A 24,652-nucleotide genomic window follows, 5' to 3' on the forward strand; every position below is an offset into this window, starting at 1 on the left:
ATAATATTAATATTACCAAATCCCAAAATACTGTTAACTTTTTATTACAGGTAACATAGCTCATAACTGTCATTGCACGGTTGTCATGCGATATTATTTTGGAAAATTCGTGGTGTTTTCGCAAATTCTCTACAATTATGCGACTTCCTAATTACTTCAAACCGTGATCCGATTCGCATGTCTCGGTTACGTTCAGTCTAATTCATCGTTTCCGTACAATTTGTGGTGTTCCAGTAACAATAGCTACGATGGATAACGGTGCGATACAAACACTGGAGACTGCAGCCCAGATGTTGATGGTATGACTGAAATTAATATCTATAAATCTATCCTAAAATTACACTAAACAATGACACATTATAGCCTTATAATAAATTCTAGGACAGGCTTAAACCGGGTGTTGTGATTCTTTTTAGGCGCACTAGGGTTTTTATTTGATAATAGTCTTAATTGAATATTGTACAACCAATCCTACGATTGGACGAAGACAGACGCTATTAGACAGTTTTCACTCTGTTTTACTTTTACTGATACTACAAACAAGTATGCTGAATCCTTCATTCTGTTTTGTAACAAGTATTTTAGAGTAAGAATTATCAATGGGGCTTCATGTATTTATGTCTTGGAAGACTAGGTTTTGTCTCTTCTCTATTTTACTAGATCCATGTTTTTGAAGAAAGTCTTTACAAACAAAATTTTTACATCAGTATGTGATGGTGTGGGAGTTTTAATTTATTTTGAATAAGCTGCCCTATTTGATAAAATGTGTTATAAACACATAAACATGTAAATAGTTAGAAAACTTCATTCTTTGAAGAGCCTTTAGCTTGGTTAATAATCTATGTTATAAAGATACCTACAAGCTTCTGCCAGCAACATTGTTTGCAGGGGGCCTACCGCAAACTACGTTCAATGTGTTGCCTCTCTGTCGCACCTGTAAATTCGTATGTAAGTGTGACAGGGAGGCAACACGTCGAACATGGTTCGCGGTAGGCCCCCTGGTCATAACTGTCCTTGTCAGATACTTAAGTCCATTGTGCATGATATTTAGACTTGCAGGTACTTCAAAGTGTTTGTTTACTTTACTTTCTATAACTATGACAGAACTTAACTCACACAAATGTGTCGAACGAATCCTAGTCAAAGGTCGCACTTTGTTGCTTACCATAAGGATGAGATTTGCTTGTATCTTTATACGAATAACCTCTTAAAGCGTCCATATGGCAAGCAAAACAGTGGGACTTTTGGCTTGAAAATGGCATAAATATGAATGTAATTTTACATTTAAAATCAATCTATTCTATAAATGCATAATGCATTTTTATTTATAGTTTAATGTTCTATGAACTTTTTATTTTATTTTCAACAAGTACTTGTTTCATTCATAGGCCCCACCAACCCTGGTGACATCAGACCAGCGGCATCAAGCAGAAAGTGTTTTCCTAGAGTTCAGGAGTACCAAAAACCCTTACCAACTCTGCAGGGAGATTCTAGAAAAGTCTAGAACCGACTATGTCCTATTTGAGGCAGCCGGGCTGCTAAAGACAGCGCTTATCAGAGAATGGACATTATTGTCAGAAAGTGATATTTCTTCTCTCAGAGAATATTTGCTGAATTATTTGCTGAGGCAAGACACTCCGCCGTTTTTGAGAGAAAAATTATTGCAGGTAACTATATGTTTAGGAACATTTGCATTTATAACAATGGACAGTACTGACAGTAGGATCACAGAGAAAACAATTTTGCACACTTTATTATAGCTTGTAAATTATACGGTGTTTTTCCAACCATTATTTCTAACCATATTCTGCAAGGTTTTTACACCGTGTATTTATACATTTTGCCTGATTAGATGTTGGGACAGTTTTATCGCTATTTCATTATTGACCCCATGATGAAAGTTCAGTATATCCACTTTCCCCTCACAAAATATACCACAAAATACGAAAATATACCAAAATATGCCTGTGAAGCCAATGGTCCTGGGTTCGAATCCCGGTATGGGCATTTATTTGTGTGATGAACACAGATATTTGTTCCTGAGTTGTGGGTGTTTTCTATGTATTTAAGTATTTATATATTATATATATCGTTGTCTGAGTACCCATAACACAAGCCACCTTGGGCTTACCGTGGGACTTAGTCAATCTGTGTAAGAATGTCCTATAATAATTATTTATTTATTTATAAAATATGGCTAAGGCCGCGGACTGGACGCAAGCAGCGTGCGGCAAATGAAGGCTATTATCCGGGTCCACACATAGCGAGCAATACGCGCGAGGCAATTTCCTCGCGCACAAAACGGCCAGTGTAGACGTGCCTCGGCCGAGGCGGCGCGCGCGAGCACGTCTAAAAACGTCGATACTACACGCGCGCCTCGGCCGAGGCACGTCTATTCTGCAAGCACCCAAAAGAAAGGGATAAGTATAATTTTCCTGGTTGTTACTGACTGACAAATTGGTTTGACCAACTATACCTATAATTCAATATTTCTTCCACAGACAATAGCAATAATCATCAAAAGAGGCAGCATAGACGATGGCGGAAGAGAGAGAAAGGCTTTACTCACAGAGTTAGAGAAAATCATTCTAAGCTCACCCATAAGTCAACAAAAGCTCTCCTGCTCTCTCATCCTCGCAATCATGCAAGAATACGCCATCACGGTCAAATCAGCCGATGTAGGCTTGATATGGGAAGTGCACTTTAGACTTAAGAAATCATTCGAAGCATTAGACTTAAAAAGAATATTCAGATTCACTGTCAGCGTTTTAGAACAAATAGTACGCTCCGGACATAGGCCTGAAGGAGAGCAAGCGTTACTGACTAAGCAACTGCTAACTATAGTCGAAACAGTCTTATGCTGGGGGCAAGTGTCTCCGCTACTACCAAAGCGATTAATCGGAGCATTTGAAGCTATATACGAAAGCGACGCAGCACCGGCTTTAAGGCTAAGTTTAAACTGGAGAGACACAATATTACAACCAGAGCTGATCGCTCTATTCTTCGAGATACATATGTATGTGAGAACGAATCCTGATTTAGCTAGTCCGTCTTTAACTTGTCTAGTACAGCTAGCGAGTTTAAGCGGTGTAGTGGTGTCCGCTAGTAATTTAAAACAGCAGTATTTGGAGAACTATGTGAACAGTTTCTTGAACATGATGGCTAACATTCAGCCGATGGAACGAGAGATGCTTGGTATATCGGATATATATAGGCGTCTGATTCAGTTTTTCGCGCCGAGTATGATCGCGAATACGCCGCCGACTTTGCTACAGAATCTGACGACGCTAACTTGTCATTGTATTAGAGGAGCTGTGGTGGAGGAAGGGGTAAGTGTTTGATTTGTGTTTTATCAGCAGTCACACTACTATAAATTGTAAACTTAAATAGATGTCATATACTAAAGAGAAAGTGACCAAGCACTTCAGTGGCGGAGGCTGGATTCGAAGCGTCGTCTTCAGCTTATGCGGCTAACGCCCTGGACCTGTAAGCTACCCCGTACCTGTTCCAATTTGTCGAGAATATGCAATCGTAAAAGGACATTTTTGACTTACCACTTCATTTTACGTCACTTTTCTTTAATAAGTATATGACATCTTTTTCAGTTTGTAAAGGATAAGTTCGTTTAACAGTTTTCTCAGCCCAGCTGGAAATTATCGTCATCAAAGAACTCAAAGAAGTTGCTGTGTTAGTACTTGAACAGCGAGTCCTATCATCACAAGCTGCTTTATAATAGAATTCTTTATATAGCAACAATGTTGCGTATCAAAATTCAAATAACGTATCAGTTTCAATAAGCCGTTGTTTCATTTCATAGTAATTATGTTGTCAGGTCCCTCCTTCACATTAATGTCAAATTCCTATGAAAATATGACGTTAATAATAACGTTCTCACACTTTGTTCTGTTCAAGTCGGTGTAAGAAAGTCGGCATAATAGTTTAATTCCACAAACAAAGTATTTGTTCAAATTTATTTTCACGTCTTGCTGGGTTAGTTGGTGGGTCTGGGCTGGCCATGTCTGCCGAATGCCGGACGACTTGTGGGCCAAGTTAACCATGGAGTGGGAGCCCCACGAGTCTAACCGGGGATCCGGCAGGCCTCGTCGGCGATGGCGGGATAACTTGGACTCCTCTTTGAGAGGCTGGCCTAAACAGTACTAAACAGAGACGGAAGAAAGGGGGAGGCCTTTGCCCAGCAGTGGGAAACAGTGGGCTCCGAATAATAAAAATAATAATTATAACCCTTTGACCGCCAAAGACGTCAAGTGACGCGCGCGGCTACAGCCCATTATCAGCCCTCGTGCAAGGGTCGGCAACGCGCGTGTAATATCTCTGGTGTTGCAGGCGTTCATAGGCTACGGTAACTGCTTACCATCAGGCGGGCCGTATGCTTGATTGCCACCGACGTGGTATAAAAAAAAAAAAAAAAAAAATCTGACAAAGTTTACTCTGATGCGTTGCGCACGATAGGCGTCGCGTTTAAGCGGTAAAAAATGGACCTTTTTATTATTTTTTAGCAATAAGACCGCCTGTTGTTACCTAGTTCTAATTTTCTTCTAAATTTTCGTTGTAATTTTACATGTCAGATGTATTGATATTGGAGCAAGAATGTCAAAATTATTTTCGTTGTCTTGTTTCTGACCACTCTGTCACGCTTGTATTTTTGTCTTTAATCAAATAAATAAAAAAAGTCGAGTGCTATTGCATGTATTTCTAGCTGTAGATTATAATTAACATGAAAAAAATTAACAACTAAATTTCACCCCATACAAAAAGCTCCACTACGTCCACGTTCACAAGACAACGAAAAGCATTTTGACCCACTTACTTATGTTCAAGTAAATGAAAACATTCTTTCAGGTAAACGATGACTCGGTCTGGCGAGAATCCCTGAACAAATTCCTCCACACTTGGAGTTCCATCGTCCACGACACGGATGGATACTCAGCAGAGACGCTCACAAACCCGTGTATAGAGATATTTAACACTTATCTACAGTGCCGGTTGGCACCGCCGGATGGTACCAGGTATGTTTTTAAAATATAGACTTTATGAATATTGGGATAAGGTAGAGAATCTCTAAATAAGTTCGATTGGCAACGACACGGACGGCTACTTGGCAGAGACGCTCACCAACCCGTGTATAGAGATATTTAACACTTATCTACAATGCCGGTTGGCACCGCCGGATGGGGCCAGGTATGACATACAAATATAGACTTTATGACTAATGGGATAAGGTAGAGAATCTCTAAATAAGTTCGATTCGCAGTGACACGGACGGATACTCGGCAGAGACGCTCACCAACCCGTGTATAGAGATATTTAACACTTATCTACAATGCCGGTTGGCACCGCCGGATGGGGCCAGGTATGACATACAAATATAGACTTTATGACTAATGGGATAAGGTAGAGAATCTCTAAATAAGGATGGATGGAACCAGGTATGTCATACAAATATGGGGCATTTTCTATTGCGCTTACGCCGTACAGCGTCGCGCGGCATTGTATTTATATCGGAGCATCGTTAATAATGGCGTAAGCGCCATCGACAATAAGGTCCCTTTTTATAGAAAATACCACATATACATTTGATTACTATTTTAGTAAGGTAGTTATTTAAATATCTCATTGTCCGCAGAGGCGTGGAAAGCAGCGACGGTTGCGCCGACGACATTAAAGACGACGTAGAAGAAGATGAGAGGAAACAACACAGCGACGTGCTATTAACTATTGGTGCCATCGCAAGAAAGGCTCCAGCACATTGCTGTCATGTGCTCTTCACAATACTACATGAGCGTAGCAAGAGGTGGGCGTCTTTTTTAGGGTTCCGTACCCAAAGGGTAAAAACGGGACCCTATTACTAAGACTCCTTTGTCCGTCTGTCTGTCACCAGGCTATATCTCATGAACCGTGATAGCTAGACAGTTGAAATTTTCACAGATGATGTATTTCTGTTGCCGCTATAACAACAAATACTAAAAACAGAATAATATAAATATTTAAATGGGGCTCCCATACAACAAACGTGATTTTTTTTGCTGGTTTTTTTTTCGTAATGGTACGGAACCCTTCGTGCGCGAGTCCGACTCGCACTTGGCCGGTTTATTTTTATTTTTATTATATATATTTTATGAATTTTATCTGACACTTTTCCATCTCTAAACAATTTTAGTACTTGTCTGTTGTTTGTATATTTTTATTAGTTTTTTTGTGTAATTTGATATTTAAACTGGATGTAAAAGTGCCCCTGTGCTGAATTTGCTGAATAAATGTTTGATGTTTAAGAATATCAATATGAGAGCGTGATTTAAGCAAAAGGAGGATGATTACTCGTCAATGTCACTATAATCAGTTAATATAATAGCTTTAGTCTTATATTTCACTGTTATGTTTCTATAGATTGGAGGAGCACCTGCAGCTAATGCATATGGGCAAACTGCCGGTGAGCGGCGGCGAACAACTGATCAGTCTGTTCGAGGATCTACACTGGACTCTCATGATTGCAGGTATTTATTTATTTATTTAAGCTTTATTGCACAATACATAAATTTACAAAAGGCGGACTTAATGCCTTAAGGCATTCTCTACCAGTCAACCAATGGGTTAAACCAGAAACCAGAACCAGGAACCAGGTATTCTATCATGGGAAAATACGGGTTGTATTGGACATGTTTAACGCGTTGGCTGTTGGTTTTGTAAACAAATGCCTTTGCGAATTAGTTGCCAAGGGGACCCCAGCTAGGCCAGGCGTGGCTCACTCAGCGATTTTGTCGCGTCGCTACAAGTACCTGCGGCCGCCCCAATTTTGAGGTTTTGCCATAGTAATTGCCGCGCACCGTTACGGAACGGACGCCTGCACGCGCTTGCGCGTAGTAGGCGAGTTTTGTTAGAGAGTGAATCTTCTGTACCTAGGTACAGAATAATACTAGTATTATTATGTATTCTGTGGCTAGGCTCCTATAAACTGTGGCAAAAAATCGGACCAACGCTAGGAAGATGATGATAGAGCATGAAGTTTTTTCCCTAGACCATGATTTCATTGTTGCCAAATTTACGTTGAGTCGGATCACGCTAAGTTTTCACGCTAAGCGTTACGTGAAGTATGACGCTCCTTTGAAATATGTATGCAATGTCACTGCTAAGTCAGTGCAAAGTTGGAGTGGTCGGAATCTACGTACGCAAAATTTTAGCTCTAATAAAATGTTATCTGTTACTTTTTTTAGGGTTCCGTACCCAAAGGGTAAAAACGGGACCCTATTACTAAGACTCCGCTGTCCGTCTGTCACCAGGCTGTATTTCATGAACCGTGATAGCTAGACAGTTGAAATTTTCACAGATGATGTATAACATGTGATGATGTGTGTGTGTGTGTGATGTGTTGCCGCTATAACAACAAATACTAAAAACAGAATAATATTAATATTTAAATGGGGCTCCCATACAACAAACGTGATTTTTTGCTGTTTTTTTCCGTAATGGTAACCCTTCGTGCGCGAGTCCGACTCGCACTTGACCGGTTTTTTTTTATAAACGGACCGGAACACAGACTAAATAATAATTTAGCTAAAGCTGTAGTAATTAAAGTTAAGGATGACGATGATGATCTGTAGATGCCAAAACGTTATCTAAAACATTGTTTTCAGGACATTTCCTCGCGATCGATTGCACCGAGGGTGAGACAGTCATGATGCCTAACGAGATAGTACAATTCAGTCTCCGAGAAAACGCCAACGTGGATGCTTCCCTCCGATATTTAGTCGGAGAGAGCGCTAGCACTGAGAACGTCGATCCCGTGCTCAAGTAAGTTTAACCTCCTAGTTTATAGACGAAATAGTGCAATTCAGTCTCCGAGAAAACGCCAACGTGGATGCTTCCCTCCGATATTTAGTCGGAGAGCGTTAGCACTGAGAACGTCGATCCCGTGCTCAAGTAAGTTTAACCTCCTAGTTTATAGACGAAATAGTGCAATTCAGTCTCCGAGAAAATGCCAATGTGGACGCTTTCCTCCGATATTTAGTCGGAGAGAGCGCTAGCACTGAGAACGTCGATCCCGTGCTCAAGTAAGTTTAACTTCCTACCTTTATTGACGAAATAGTGCAATTCAGTCTCCGAGAAAACGCCAACGTGGATGCTTCCCTCCGATATTTAGTCGGAGAGAGCGCTAGCACTGAGAACGTCGATCCCGTGCTCAAGTAAGTTTAACTTCCTACCTTCATAGACGAAATAGTGCAATTCAGTCAACGAGAAAACGCCAACGTGGATGCTTCCCTCCGATATTTAGTCGGAGAGAGCGCTAGCACTGAGAATGTCGATCCCGTGATCAAGTAAGTTTAACCTCCTACCTTTATAGACGAAATAGTGCAATTCAGTCTCCGAGAAAACGCCAACGTGGATGCTTCCCTCCGATATTTAGTCGGAGAGAGCGCTAGCACTGAGAATGTCGATCCCGTGCTCAAGTAAGTTTAACCTCCTACCTTTATAGACGAAATAGTGCAATTCAGTCTCCGAGAAAACGCCAACGTGGATGCTTTCCTCCGATATTTAGTCGGAGAGAGCGCTAGCACTGAGAACGTCGATCCCGTGCTCAAGTAAGTTTAACTTCCTACCTTCATAGACGAAATAGTGCAATTCAGTCAACGAGAAAACGCCAACGTGGATGCTTCCCTCCGATATTTAGTCGGAGAGAACGCTAGCACTGAGAATGTCGATATCATCTTAAACTGTATTCTACCCGTCATACATATTTCATTATGAATTTTGAGATTAAATCTCTAACGGTCTTTGTTGTATAAACATAAACACGCGAACATAATGATTACATCAAGGAAAACGTTTCTGTTTTATTTAAGCCTTTTGGAATAATGTCTACCGTACAAAAGCTTTTTTTACCCGACTGCCAAAGGAGAAGGGCTTTGACTTGGCAACTTGACCTTGAGGGCAACTTGACCGCCACCAACGAAAATACCTACCTAAGTAACATTCTGCTAAATAGTGAACTTAACAACCAACAACCAAAATGACTATAAGTAACTCTCTGTTGGTCCCCGCCTGCGATACTTACCATCAACATTTATAAATTATATGGGGCATTTTCTATGAAAAGGGACCTTATTGTCGATGGCGCTTACGCCGCACAGCGTCGCGCAGCATTGTATTTATTTCGGAGCATCGTTTATAATGGCGTAAGCGCCATCGACAATAAGGTCCCTTTTTTATAGAAAATACCACATATTTAGTTAGTATTTAGAATAAGTTTTTATTTATTTAAGAGCCAACAGGAGCCGAGACCAAACTCAATTTTGAGATTTGAAAGAGAATATCGTCGTCGCGCTGACGGGGGCGGTACCGCGTACCGAGGGACTATCCCAGTGTGTGTGGTGCACGCACACCGACGCGCACGTTATTTGCGCTCCTCGCCGGCCTCACGCCGCTCGCGTTTTTAGTAACTAAATTCAATATCCTTCTACAACCTGCAATCTAATTAACATTTCGAGTTACAGAATAGTAAAAAAACATAACATAACATGGACATACAAGAAAACATTGTTGTATAAAAACATACAAGATAACGGCTGTTAAATTAATCCAATTAAATATTTTTAAATATGATAAACAAAAATATTAAATTATAGTCGTGAGTATTTTAAAAGTAAAACTCCCTTATACCTTGATTTTAAACAAAGTATTTTACTTATAACTTACTTGGTTCGTATGAATTAGTGACATACCTAATTAAAAAAGAAAGCTATAACTCCCGCGGGAACAATATAGGCCTTTTCCCTTCAGTACACCTGCATGAAATAAGATCTTTTCGAGCAAGCGTCTTGAAAAACAAATTTGCCGCTCTCCGGCTCCGTTGAATAGAAAAAAAGAAAGCCTCAGGTTAGATAAAATTATCATAATAAAGAAACATGTGACATGTGATATTTCTTACTTTGATGTAATTATACAGTTTTATTGATGGTCCGTTTTTTTATTTATGTGTCAGATTTTGATAAAAATAGGTATAAATTGAAGAGCTCCTAATTCTGATCGGAATAAATATGAAACCCAATAAATAAATAAATAATAATAAATATTAAATCAATATTATAGGACATTCTTACACAGATTGACTAAGTCCCACGGTAAGCCCAAGGAGGCTTGTGTTATGGGTACTCAGACAACGATATACATAATATATAGGTATAAATACTTAAATACAAATAGAAAACACCCATGACTCAGGAACAAATATCTGTGCTCATCATATCATATCATCGAACCCAGGACCATCGGCTTCACAGGCAGGGTCACTACCTCCTAGGCCAGACGACCGGTCGTCGCCCAATATTTTGGGACAATAGTCTAGTCTACAAAAGGTTCAAGGTGGTGAAAAAAATTGTGTAAGCTGTTCGCATAAAAAAACCGCAAATCGATGTACAGGTTAGCCGTTTGGTACACGTATATACTAGTCAAAACAAAAATTTTGACCCGCAGTTCCTAAAAAAAATTCCCTTAGGAGGGGAGTGCTGAAACCTTTTTTTGTATAAAAAAACTTTTTTTTTAAACCTATCGTATACTTCTCATCTATCATACGAAAGGGCTTTTTGAAGCGATTCTGAAAATATACCACATCATTGCATTTTAGCCATTTTTAGGGTTCCGTAGCCAAATGGCAAAAAACGGAACCCTTATGGATTCGTCATGTCTGTCTGTCTGTCGTCCGTCCGTATGTCACAGCCACTTCTTTCCGAAACTATAAGAACTGTTGAAACTTGGTAAGTAGATGTATTCTGTGAACCGCATTAAGATTTTCACTCAAAAATAGGAAAAAAAAATTGTAGGGGTTCCCCATACTTAGAACTGAAACCCAAAAAATTTTTTTTTTCATCAAACCCATACGTGTGTGGTATCTATGGATAGGTCTTCAAAAATGATATTGAGGTTTCTCATATATTTTTTTTCTAAACTGAATAGTTTGCGCGAGACCGAGAGACACTTCCAAAGTGGTAAAATGTGTAACCCCCCCTCTAACTTCTAAAATAAGAGAATGATAAAACTGAAAAAATATATGATGTACATTACCTTGCCAACTTTTACCGAGAACTGGTTTGAACGAGATCTAGTTAGTAGTTTTTTTTAATACGTTATAAATCGTAAACCGCAATTTACCTTTCACTCACGTTTCACATAAAAATACATTGTTTAAATTGTGTAATGTACGGAACCCTCGGCGCCCGATTCCGATTCGCACTTGGCCGGTTTTTTCTTAAATTGAAAGAAAAAGAATTTTCAAAACATACCAAGTTTGGGCTCCTCCAGATACGATATGGCTGATTTTTTTTGTACAAATGATACGTGATATCCTCATATGTAACCCCAAAAAAGCAATAAAAAATTTATTTAGTTTTTTTTTTCAATACAAAGTGACACAGTTCTACTTAACCCTTTAACTTGACCCCAAACTTGGTGTGTTTTGAAAATTCTATTTGTTTTAATTAACAAAAAAATGGCTTAAATGTAATGATGTGGTATAATTTTAGAATCGCCTCAAAAAGCCCTTTCGTATGATACCACACACGATAGGTTTTTGGAAAAAAAAATATGTTTTTTTTTTCATACAAAAAAAATGTTTCAGCATACCCCTCCTAAGGGATTTTTTTTAGAAACTGCGGGTCAAAAATTTTGTTTTGACCTCTTAGTATGCGTGTGCCAAATGGCTAACCTGTACATCGATTTGCGGTTTTTCTTTGAAATTGGGCTTGTACGGCTGCCACTAATAGAGATACTAACTCCTAAAAATACGTATGATACCTCATTGGATTCAGAATGATGTCTAAAAAAATGTATTCGAAGCGTTTATTCCCACATAAAAAAAGTTCAAAGCTATTAACAAAAAACGGCCAAGTGCGAGTCGGTTCCGTACCATTACGCAAAAAACGGCAAAAAATCCCGTTTGTTGTTTGGGAGCCCCACTTAAATAAATATTTTATTCTGTTTTTAGTATTTGTTGTTATAGCGGCAACAGAAATACATCATCCGTAAATATTGCAACTTTTTAGCTATCACGGTTCACGAGATACAGCCTGGTGACAGACGGACAGGCAGATTGACAGACAGACAGACAGATATTATTTTAAAGGTATTGAATATTCTTTTAAAAATTAGGAAATAATATGGTGTATTTAAAACATATCATGGAATATACTACGGTTATAAATTGATATTATGTAAAGTAATTTTTTCAACAAGTTAGGCAATTATTAAGTAACCACATTTTTTTCGAACTTTCGTCTTTGTTGTAAATTTAAAAAAAAAGAAAATAATTGGCGTAAAAAGTATTTCGCCTCGTGGAGCTCCTTTCATGAGATCACGTCACAAAAGTTTTAATAAAATTAATACTTTGTTTAAAATAATTTTTTGAATAATAGTGAAAATTGTAAAATATAAAGCAATATAATAATACGTACTTAGAACTGATACTTTTCTAAATAAAGAATGAATAAACTAAATTGTGTAATTAATTTTTAGTGCAAATCACCACAATTTGCTTCTAAAGAGCAAATCTGTGACCAAAAATTATATATAGTTTTAATTTTTCGTTCGTATATTCAGACGTGTATGAAAATATGAAACTATTATTTCTAAAATAAATTATTCGTCCCTAATTTACACAAAATTTATACCAAATTTGATCTCATATCAAGAGATAGGTAGAAATAGAGGCAAACTGGACCGCAGAAGCCGACTTTTCCCCTCCCTTTTTGGGGGGTAGCCAGGACTTAATCTCGTAGCTAGTGCGTCAGCTCAGCTTTGTATGAACCAAGGAATAATAAATAGTGTTAAACGATATCCCCTGAGGCCAAAGTGCATACTCACTTTACTTACTTCGCCTACTAAGAGGCAAATCGCGACTTTGTTATGGTTTATCGATAACTTATCACATCACTAGATTATCGACTTTCAATGTCGACTATTGCCCATCACTTTTCTGTCCGTGTACGTATTTAGAAACTTGACCCCGCCCCTAAAATTAGTGCGATAAGGACAACTGCAGCTTAGGCGAAAAATCCTGCGTAAAAATCTCAAAAATCGAGGTTTCGTACTCGACTGTTTCCTCCTCCAAAACTTAAGCAATCGTAACCAAATTTGGAAATCTAAATGATTATGAAATTGTCTGTGTCGGACTGTTTTGATTTTTTGGCTAATTGATACCAGTTTTGAATACCACGCCTCTCATTGCGGCATAGTCAGTGAGGCCATTTTTGGCCATGTTTGAAGGGCTCTAGCGCCTTAAAAAACAAAAATATCAAAAAAAGCAAAACACACCGACACAGATATTGACAATATTAATCTGTGTTGAAAAAATCATTCCTCTAGCTTCAAAAACCAGGAAGGAAACAGTCGAGTACGTTTGTATGGAGAAATGACCACTCCCTATCGATTACGAACACATTTCATAGTGCATTTTATATTGTTTAAACGGTATTTCATAGCTTGGTTTTAGCATTTAATTAAAAAAACTAGCTGTCGTAAAAACGATGACATTTATTGCACCCGGCTAAAATTATTCACATTTTTTTTTATTACATTATTTTTGACATCGAATTCAAAATAGTGTTTCCTGTTATTTTTTTAATATACATATACTGTATGCATGTTAGTTTATGGGCCTTCATCATCATATATTTAAGAGTAAGTCTCTTGTCGGTGGAGCAATTTCCATGTTTCGCGGTCCTCTGCGTTCTCTTTGACAGCCTGATACGACACGACGTTGATTTTTTCCTTTATTTGATGCATGTACGCTCTCCTTGGTCTTCCCTTTTTCCTCTTTGCTTCAACTTTCCCTTCTATGATGTTTTTGATAAATTCGTCGTTTCCTCTTCTATGGGCCTTAGGTGCCTGAAAATATTTTATTTTATTTCATTGCAGGCTGATAGGCGAAATACTCCGTATCAGTGCTTATGAATGCGCCGCCCTAGAGGCGGGGCTCGCGGGGGTGTTCTCTCCGGAGCTCTCCGCTACAGTGTCGTGGCTGCTCAAGATATGGGCCAACTCGTATCTCATGCCACAGCCGTCTTTATACTCTGAGGTTAGTATTAAAAAGTCAAGGTAATTGCAACCTTAAAGTGTTAACAATAAGGTTGAGATACGCATCAGTTGGGAATGCATCTGGAGGCGGGGCTCGCGGGGGTGTTCTCTCCGGAGCTCTCCGCTACAGTGTCGTGGCTGCTCAAGATATGGGCCAACTCGTATCTTATGCCACAGCCGTCTTTATACTCTGAGGTTAGTATTAAAAAGTCAAGGTAATTGCAACCTTAAAGTGTTAACAATAAGGTTGAGATACGCATCAGTTGGGAATGCGTCTGGAGGCGGGGCTCGCGGGGGTGTTCTCTCCGGAGCTCTCCGCTACAGTGTCGTGGCTGCTCAAGATATGGGCCAACTCGTATCTTATGCCACAGCCGTCTTTATACTCTGAGGTTAGTATTAAAAAGTCAAGGTAATTGCAACCTTAAAGTGTTAACAATAAGGTTGAGATACGCATCAGTTGGGAATGCGTCTGGAGGCGGGGCTCGCGGGGGTGGTCTCTCCGGAGCTCTCCGCTACAGTGTCGTGGCTGCTCAAGATATGGGCCAACTCGTATCTTATGCCACAGCCGTCTTTATACTCTGAGGTTAGTATTAAAAAGTCAAGGTAATTGCAACCTTAAAGTGTTAACAATAAGGTTGAGATACGCATCAGTTGGGAATGCGTCTGGAGGCGGGGCTCGCGGGGGTGTTCTCTCCGGAGCTCTCCGCTACAGTATCGTGGCTGCTCAAGATATGGGCCAACTCGTATCTTATGCCACAGCCGTCTTTATACTCTGAGGTTAGTATTAAAAAGTCAAGGTAATTGCAACCTTAAAGTGTTAACAATAAGGTTGAGATACGCATCAGTTGGGAATGCGTCTGGAGGCGGGGCTCGCGGGGGTGGTCTCTCCGGAGCTCTCCGCTACAGTGTCGTGGCTGCTCAAGATATGGGCCAACTCGTATCTTATGCCACAGCCGTCTTTATACTCTGAGGTTAGTATTAAAAAGTCAAGGTAATTGCAACCTTAAAGTGTTAACAATAAGGTTGAGATACGCATCAGTTGGGAATGCGTCTAGAGGCGGGGCTCGCGGGGGTGTTCTCTCCGGAGCTCTCCGCTACAGTATCGTGGCTGCTCAAGATATGGGCCAACTCGTATCTTATGCCACAGCCGTCTTTATACTCTGAGGTTAGTATTAATTAAAAGTCAAGGTAATTGCAACCTTAAAGTGTTAACAATAAGGTTGAGATACGCATCAGTTGGGAATGCGTCTGGAGGCGGGGCTCGCGGGGGTGTTCTCTCCGGAGCTCTCCGCTACAGTGTCGTGGCTGCTCAAGATATCTGCCCATATGGGCCAACTCGTATCTCATGCCGCAGCCATCCTAATAATCCGAGGTTGGTATTAAAATAACAATGTCTGATAAACTGTATTTACCCGCTGCTTAGAAGTCTATCGTCACGTCTATTTTTGATTCATAAACGTAACAATTCTGGCATTAAATATTTTGATCTTCAGTTTGACTTATAAGCGGCGATTACGAATTATACGGTTTTTTGAAAATCACTTGGCAGGCAAAAACCTAGAAAACAACTCCCAAAATATTTATCCGCAACTACTTATTTACACATGGTGTTAAACTAAAAACTTAACAACGTACGTAGTGGAGTGGAGTATCACGATTCTTCAGGTAGAAGTTGCTTCGAATTAACTAATGAAAACGGACGTTTCGAATCCTTTACAGCGTTCGTAAAGGGACAATATTAAAGTCTAGCTAGCTCAAGTGAGACTGCACCCCGGGCTGAAAACCTGTAAGTCCCTACATTTTTTAATGTTTCCCTAAACTTCAAACTAACTCCTTTCCTCCCAGATGGCACCAATCCTAGAGATGGCGTTCGGTCGGTCGTCGCGCGGTGCCGTGTGGACGGTGCGGCGCCTGTGCGCGCGCGCAGGCGCGTGTCTGCGCCATCTGGCGACGCAACCCGCGGCCGCCACCGCAGCCGCTCAACTACTCACTACACTGGCGTTGCATCATCACAAGTACGTTAATAAAACCAAAGATAGATATAACTCCGTAATAGATGGATACAGTCTAAGGAAAAAACGTGCCTCGAAAATCACGCAAATGTTATTCTCGATCAGATGGCGCCACTAGTTTTGGCCTACACTCGTATAGAGTGCGTTGACTGTTTATTTTGTTATTTATAATTTTAACGCATACCAGTGAAAGAACATGGGTCAAAATCATATAAAAATAATTAATGCAAATAAAAAAATCATTTATCCATATTTAAATACATTTTATCGTATTTTTATAAATATTTATGTTTAGTTTTAAAGTGTGTCGACAGATGGCAGTGAATTTACTGGGGTTACAAAATTTACTATGACAGTACCGCTCTAGTATAAGTTACTCTATGATAAAACTTACTTTAGCTCGAAAATTTTACCCATTTACCTTACCTTCACATAATTCACATAAGACATTCATTTTCCTTTACGACATCAACACGCTATTATTGTATTTAACTAAATGATGACTATTGTGAAATAGTTTTTACATAAACGTACGTTGTGTGCTCCTTATAGCTGGGGAACCGGCGATTCTAAATGTGTAGTATCTCGAACGTCGTAGAGACCTATTGGAATCGAAAGATTAGATGATAAGAAGAAAAAAGGTTATATAAAGTTTTTTTTCAGCGAGCAGGAAAGCGTATACAGATTTTTTTAATTTCGGGGGGTTGGTGGAGGGTTAAAAATCGTTAAGTAGATTGTGGATTTGGTCGTTTTGGTCGAAGTTAATTTTCTCTACAACTTAATATGACACTTATTTGTACGCATTTCCTTTTTCTGACGACCACAAGTTCGACACCCGATTTTCACATTGCAACCGTCAGATTTAGTAATAGCACAATTATAGCATTAATTTGGACTAAAATGACCAAATCCATAATCTGCTTAACGATTTTTTGAACCCCCACCAACCAACGGCTCAACATAGACGTCCAAAAGCGGTAAAGATAGACTCCACGGGGTAGCAAGATATCACTCATATCTTAATCTGACGCGCTCGGGTAGCTACAAAAAATCCCTCTTGGGCTCCCCAACCATTATGCTCTATTGATTAAATGTGCCATTTTCAATCAAATGTGGTACCTTTTGGTTGAAAATGTCACAAATATTCATATTATTTTCAGGCAAAATCCACTAGCGAGTTGTGAAGAGTTCTTAACCCTTGTGGCCTGGGAAGCGGCCGGCAATAACTTACCAGGCGAATTAAGGAAAGAATTGCATAGAGCTTTTGCAATCGCTGCAACGTATGCAGAAGGTATGGACTAAAAAATCCCCTGGAGAACTGTAAGGGGCCTTATTAGCTAGTAGTTTTGAAGGTGAGGAGCAATCAACATCTTCCTCGCGTTGTCCCGGCTTTTGCCAAAAAAGCAATCTGTCAAAAAAAGGAGTTACAGATGTAGTGAATTGTAGTGCATAATCCTTTACCATCATATTTTAACGGAAATGTACGAACGAGTCATGCTATTTCAGTCAGACTCAGTACAAAAAGTAGTAGAAAATACGATGGTATAAGATTATGCACTACATCTGGCATGGCTGACAAGTTCACAAGCTATGTGTTCAGCAATTTCGATGTTGATGTGAAAAAGAAAATTCTTTTTTTTTTTGCCCACGTTCAGCAGTTTTCCTTCAAATATAGGTGTTAAGTTTCATCAAAATCGGTTAAATCCTGTTCGGAAATCGGTTTCTTTTCTGCCTGTTTTTTAATTTTTTTCATGAATTATCAATTTATCAGGTTTTTTATAATTTTGTTTTGTACATACATTTATTCCACAGGCGAAGTCCGAAGCCGCCTTCTCGCAAGCACAGTGGCGTTACAAGAGAAGCTGATGAACATAATAAACATGGAGTCGGATACGGAACCCGTACGAAATATGCTAGCTGACACGTTGGACTGCTTTATTGGTGTCACAGAGGGCGTGTTTGAGGTAAGATCGTAAATGTAAACAACGCATTCTACAGGCGAATACGAAGCCTCCTCGCAAGAACAGTGTTCTTACAAGAGAAGCTGATGAACATAATTAACATGGAGTCGGATACGGAACCCGTATGAAATATGCTAGCTGACACGTTGGACTGCTTTATTGGTGTCACAGAGGGCGTGTTTGAGGTAAGATCGTAAATGTAAACAACGCATTCTACAGGCGAATACGAAGCCTCCTCGCAAGAACAGTGTTCTTACAAGAGAAGCTGATGAACATAATTAACATGGAGTCGGATACGGAACCCGTATGAAATATGCTAGCTGACACGTTGGACTGCTTTATTGGTGTCACAGAGGGCGTGTTTGAGGTAAGATCGTAAATGTAAACAACGCATTCTACAGGCGAATACGAAGCCTCCTCGCAAGAACAGTGTTCTTACAAGAGAAGCTGATGAACATAATTAACATGGAGTCGGATACGGAACCCGTATGAAATATGCTAGCTGACACGTTGGACTGCTTTATTGGTGTCACAGAGGGCGTGTTTGAGGTAAGATCATCAATGTAAACATAGCTCATTCTACAGGCGAATACGAAGCCTCCTCACAAGCACAGTGGCGTTACAAGAGAAGCTGATGAACATAATAAACGTGGAGTCGGATACGGAACCCGTACGATCTTGGCGGACACGCTTGACTGCTTTATTGCCGTCACCGAGGGTGATTTTGAGGTTTTTGAGGTTTGAGGGACTTTCTGAATATAAACATTACCGCGTATTTTTGTAATACCTACTTGGTTTTTTTTGACACAAGCAAAAAAAAGTTGGACACTTTTTTCTTTTCGTACTTTTTCATATTTCCATTCTGTTACTGATAATGTGGAGAAAGTAGCGAATTGTAAAAAAGTGATTTTATTTATTTTTTCTCCTATTGGAATGAAAAAGGCCTATATGGCTACAGAATTATCCGAATCTCTGTCGTATTCCATATGATGTGAGAAACTAATTTTCTAAGTTTTAAGTGCGTACCTACGTCATCTATTTTATTTATTGATAAAAATATTTACATGACATTACAGATGAACCAATGCGTCACGAAACTTAAAACTAACAGCAATAATATAGGTCATAAAAATTCTTAATCTTCTCAGACGATTTTCCAAATGTATATATTTTATTAACATTCCCACAGGTTGGAACCATGGACGAGCAATTCATGATGCTGATCGGCGCGCTAGACAAGATACCCGGTATAGTGTACCGATACCACAACTACCCGGGGGTAGTGCTACCCGCTCTCAGACTGCTCGCCAAGAGCGCCAAACGGATGCTGCACTCCGTACAACCACAGAACGTTAGCAAGTACGTACATTCCATTTTGTTACTTTCTTACAGAGGTGGGCATTTTTTTCTGTAGTGATGCACTGGACTTTTTTTCCAAAATAGGTAAACTTAATGTTTTCCTACTCAGAATCACGAGTTCCTTCGTTCCTACTAGGAGGAAAAAAGCTTCCCAAGTTTTATTTTTCCAGTCCGTTGCCATTTTTCAAACACTGCACGGCCGAGTACGGCGGTAACAAAATGGAAAGTACGTAAAATATATGAGCATTTTGGGACATTAGCCATATTGACATCTTTTTCGTAACCATGCTATTATTGACATCGTATATTTATTTCTCAACATTTATTTGACTTTGTGATGAATTTTTATCTGTATTGACATTTGTATATAATAAGTGACGATCATAATATAAATTCGTATAGATTAAGTCAAAATAATTTATAATGTAATTTAATATTATGAAATAAATAAATCTAAATCATTGTTCCTTTCCTAGGAGCATGGAATCAGAACATTAAACATTAAATTTACATATCCTAAAAAAAAGTCCAGTGCATCACTACAGAAAAAAAATGCCCAGGTAACGGAAAGGAATGAAAATTGTGTCAAAAAAGAGTGTACTGGTTTTAAAGGGTCGGCAACGCGCATGTAACACCGGGTGGGCCGTATGCTTGTTTGCCACCAACATGGTATTAAAAAAAAATATTTTATAAAAATGTAACGTTTAAAAATTTATTCCAGGTTCCTCGAAGTGTGCAATACAACATTTGACGTGTACATGCGGTGGAATTCCGGCAAGATATCCGGCATTCCACTAGATGCCGAAGAGGAGGCATATGAAGTAAGATTACTTTTAATTTCGACATTGCTTTAACGGAGTAGATTATACAATTATTTATACTCGTATTGAACAATTTATATCTTAGTGATTTTATGTTACATATAATCCTCTTTTTAATACACAACGAACATTTTCTATTAGGGGGTATTACTGCTATGTTCTTTCGCCAGAGTGCAGCACTAGCATATATTGTAAACCATAGATTAACTTATACATGTCATGCCTTAAACAGTTTTTTGCCAAGTTTTCACTATGATTTCGATGCATAAAGGCGGTTTGTTTATAGAAAACACGAAAATCGAAATTTCGTTATCTGCCTCGCTATCGCTCGAATATGTAAGAGTAATAGAGAGGCAGATAACGAAATTTAGATTTTCGTGTTTAACGCGAAACACGAAAATCTAAATTTCAGTTGGCGCTATCGCCCTCTACGCAGAGTATTGCGTATTTAATATTCCCTATTGTGTACCTATACGTTTTTCGTATTTCCGTTTTGTTACTTTAATACACAGGTAACGGTAGGGAATATTTCGACATTTTTTACAAGAATTTATTTAATGACCAGGGGCCCGTTTCTCAAAAGCTTGTAACTTTTAATACAAGCGGATGTCACTTTTTGACAGCTTTTGTTAGAAAGGGACTTCCGCTTGTATTACAAGCTATAAGCTTTTGAGAAACGGGCCCCAGTGCGTGTTGAGATATTTTTGAGCACCACGATATAAAAGGTGTTTACGAGGAAACCGAAAGATTTTAACCACGCTTTTCTGAGGCCAAAAGAAGGAATCAAATGTAATGTTTAGGTCAAATTCGCAAAAAAATTTTTTTTTTTTTTTTGATTTTTCAGATGTATTTGTACATAAAAAGTAAATATTATTGGTAAACTTGTCACGTAAAATGGACTTTTACTTTTTTTTTTTCATAAAACGTAGTTTTTACTATGGAGACTGTATAAATGAGCCAAATCTCTATGTGTGAAAAGTGTCCATCAAAAAACAGTAAGTAATTAGGCGGCGCCACCATACACCGAAATACTACCAAAAACAACCTACGTAATTTGGACGGGTTATTTATTGCCTTATATGGTTCATGTCTTACTCATGTCCCAGAGCCTAACTAGCGCCACCGGAGAGATTAGGAACTATTATTTAAAGCTTAACGCGGTCACTTTTACAACAATTCTGCCATAAGAGATTGCGATCCTTTCTATACCATCCATAGTTTTTACAAAGTGTTACTTGTCACTTTTTGACATCTATTAATAAGGTTACATAGACTACGTCCCACAGTGGCAACATCGACATCAAAAATGCGTTTTGCACTATGTAACAATAAAACTTGTTTTTTTTTAATTTATATTAACTGAAACTAGGCAAATTACAGAAAAGTTTATAGGACATTTTCATAATTCATAATTCGTTTATTGTCTGTAGAACATGGGTATATACAATGATGGAACATAAAGATATGGAATCACCATGGTCTTGCCATTAGGCGTACAAACAGTTAAACTTATAACTACTTACTACTACTTAAAACATTTTAGTCTTTAAATATGATCAGGAATACGCTGTTAAAATTATTCGGTATCCTCATGTTACACCTTGTATCTGATGGCGACCGTACAATTTATTAGAAAATTTCACTGATCCCACTATCCCCAGGATATCTGCGCACTAATGGAGGTGGTGTGCTCCATCGCCCGCTGCGGCGCCGAGCGCGCCGTCGGCGACACGTGCGCGCGCGGCCTCAGGCTACTGCTGCCCCTCATCACGCCGTCCCTGCTGGCGCTACCTACCTTAGCCCATCAGGCGTATCGCACCCTTCGCGAGCTACATACGGCGGAGCAGGTAACATATATATATATCTCTCTCTCTCTTCCTAGCTATCTATCCCACATGGTGGTGGGGTCAGGGTGGGGGGAGCAGGTAACATAAGATCTCTCTCTCTCTCTTCCTAGCTATCTATCCCACATGGTGGTGGAGTCAGGGTGGGGGGAGCAGGTAACATAAGGGGATCGCATGCTCCAATGACCTTCGATCTGAATCCCTTAGTTTTATAATGTTTTTTGTAGCTTATCATATTAACAGCAACGGCTTTAATCAATATAGTATCCTATATTTACTTCAAAGTTCATTATGTTCGAGATATTTGGCATCAAAGTTGAACAATTTTAGGCCAAGAAACTGGTTTTTAGACAAATTTTTAGACACGTCAAAGACGAACCCAAATATGTAGATTTCGTATATGTAAGATCTTGCACAGCAATCGAGATACGAAAAAAGTGTTTTTTAGACAATATTTAAATAAAAACATAAGTAAATAAGTATTCATATTCATTTCTAAATCCGGTAGACAAAAATGGAGATAGAAGATTAAGAACCGATAGCCGTTTGTGGATGACCAATTCTTCTGACATGAAAAAACTTCTCAATACCATAATTAATACCAAAATTTTCATTACAGCTAACAATCCTACCAATAGATGATTTCAACATGGTAGTGGCCGCGCTACGCGTCGGCCTGACCGCCGTGTCCTGCGACGTGTCCACTCTCTGCTGCGACACCATCGTAGGCCTCTCAAACAAGGCCCGCACTTTAGGCGACGACAACCCGTACTCTCTATCCCTTCTATCTTTAGCAGAGTTACTCCTAATGTTGATAATCAAGATGGAAATACCTCCAGATTCAATACCAGCGGCCGGCGCAGCCATATACGCTTTGACATGCGTCAAACCAGCGCTATTAGAGGGCCTCGCGCGCCAACTTATCGAGGCCTACGCAGTCAACGATCCAGCCAATGTACCTAGACTTGAAGAGGCCTTTGGGGTCCTCACCAATGGGGTACTCTTCGATGGTTCGAGACCCCATAAATTGCGTTTTCAGGATAATTTCGATAAGTTCCTTGCGAGTGTGCATGGGTTTTTGATTGTGAAATAATTGTGCGGGATTGTAATTTGAAAGTTGAGTTTTTTTGATGCTGAAGCTCTGGGTGCGTTTGATGTTTTTTTTATCTAATATAACATTTGAAATATACAGGGTGGCTAAAAAATAAGTGCATTCCCGTTGCCAGGGAGGTTTTGGAAACAGGGACCGGCCCGCTATCCCTTATCGGGGTTTTATAAGGGTATTGCATAAGGCTTAACTCACCATACCCTTTGCCAGACGAAACCCTTTGTTTTGGTTTTAAAAACCCTTATATAAAGCTACCACATTTGAGTGATCGGTAGCCCAAATACCCTTACAAAACCCTTATCATCCGCTCACCAACACCTTGCATATTGCTTATAAGGGTTAGCCTTATAAAGGGCTTCCCTTTTAGCATATAAGCGTGCTAATTTAAGTCGTCTACCTTGTTCATAAAGCACACATTACTTCGAATCCGAGCGATCGTCGGCGGCGACGGCGGCGTTCTTTGACTAGGCAAGTATTTTCTTTCCTTTTCATACACTACCGTAGATATATACTAATCCTGTCTCTTTCACGCAAAGGGAAACCTTTATAAAAAGCGCTTAAAGATAAGGGTAACCCTTATTAAGGGCTAGCCTTATTTTTGGTTAGCATTTCGGTAAGGGTTAGTCAAAGGTAAGGGTATGAATGGGCTTGCAGTTCAAAAGGGAAAGTCTTTCAATGTGTTAGCCGTGTTTAAGTGTTGCCTATTGAAAGGGTTTTATCGCGGAAAGGGTTGTCCGGTCCCTGTTTGGAAAAAGTTGCTTAGTGTAATTCCAAAACCTCCCTGGTAACGGGAATGCTCTTATTTTTTAGTCACGCTGTATATTGTTGAAAATCGAAGTTTTAATTAGAATGTTTATATAATCATGAGTAGGTTTAGCACAGGAGCGCCGCGACAGCATCTCGCGCGCGAGATAGACTATCCATCTTTTTCTAACTGTATTAAGAGGGTACGGGGGACGGGGAGAGAGAGGGACGAGTAGTCTATCCCGTGTGAACAATCCTTTGCCATCGTATTTTCTAGGAAACGTTCCTAAATAAATAAATTCATAAATTTATTTTGTAGAATATGGTACTTATATACAATTTAAGTGTCGTTGTTTTTTTGATATAGAACAGCATATTGTGCCAACACTGGCATAGAAATATATAAATATATGTGACGTTTTCAATCAAAAGGTACCACATTGTCGCTTGTCGATAAGGTTGATTTCTAATTGAAGCTATATGGAATTAGTGCCTTACTGACAAGCGACAATAAGTACCCTTTTGGCTGAAAATGGCACATATCCTATTTGTCGTCCCACTTTATTCAACCTCAGTACTTTTTGTACTTAGACTGACTGAAATAGCATAACAGTTCGTGCTTTCTGTGAAAATACGATAGTAAATGATTATTCACTACATATGTACTGTCGCAACGCTCCTAAGCCAAGTCCACAGTTTCAGAAGGGATGGTTTATATTATATC

The 24,652-nt window shown here is 39.3% G+C and overlaps 1 protein-coding gene across 1 annotated transcript; it reads left to right on the forward strand.

Moving 5' to 3' along the window:
• The first annotated feature begins 44 nt into the window (after positions 1-44).
• LOC134744718 (exportin-4-like) lies at positions 45-23,675 on the forward strand. Its single transcript, XM_063678636.1, has 15 exons — positions 45-299; positions 1,389-1,667; positions 2,502-3,329; positions 4,861-5,027; positions 5,645-5,812; positions 6,406-6,512; positions 7,650-7,806; positions 13,921-14,080; positions 15,925-16,094; positions 17,252-17,382; positions 17,904-18,055; positions 19,242-19,411; positions 20,133-20,232; positions 21,894-22,079; positions 22,696-23,675. The coding sequence occupies exons 1-15, from the start codon at positions 249-251 to the stop codon at positions 23,167-23,169; spliced, it is 3,300 nt and encodes a 1,099-aa protein (XP_063534706.1). The 5' UTR covers positions 45-248; the 3' UTR covers positions 23,170-23,675.
• The last annotated feature ends 977 nt before the right edge of the window (positions 23,676-24,652 follow it).

Source organism: Cydia strobilella, chromosome 10 (assembly GCF_947568885.1).
Source record: "Cydia strobilella chromosome 10, ilCydStro3.1, whole genome shotgun sequence".
Classification (NCBI taxonomy): Eukaryota; Metazoa; Arthropoda; class Insecta; order Lepidoptera; family Tortricidae; genus Cydia; species Cydia strobilella.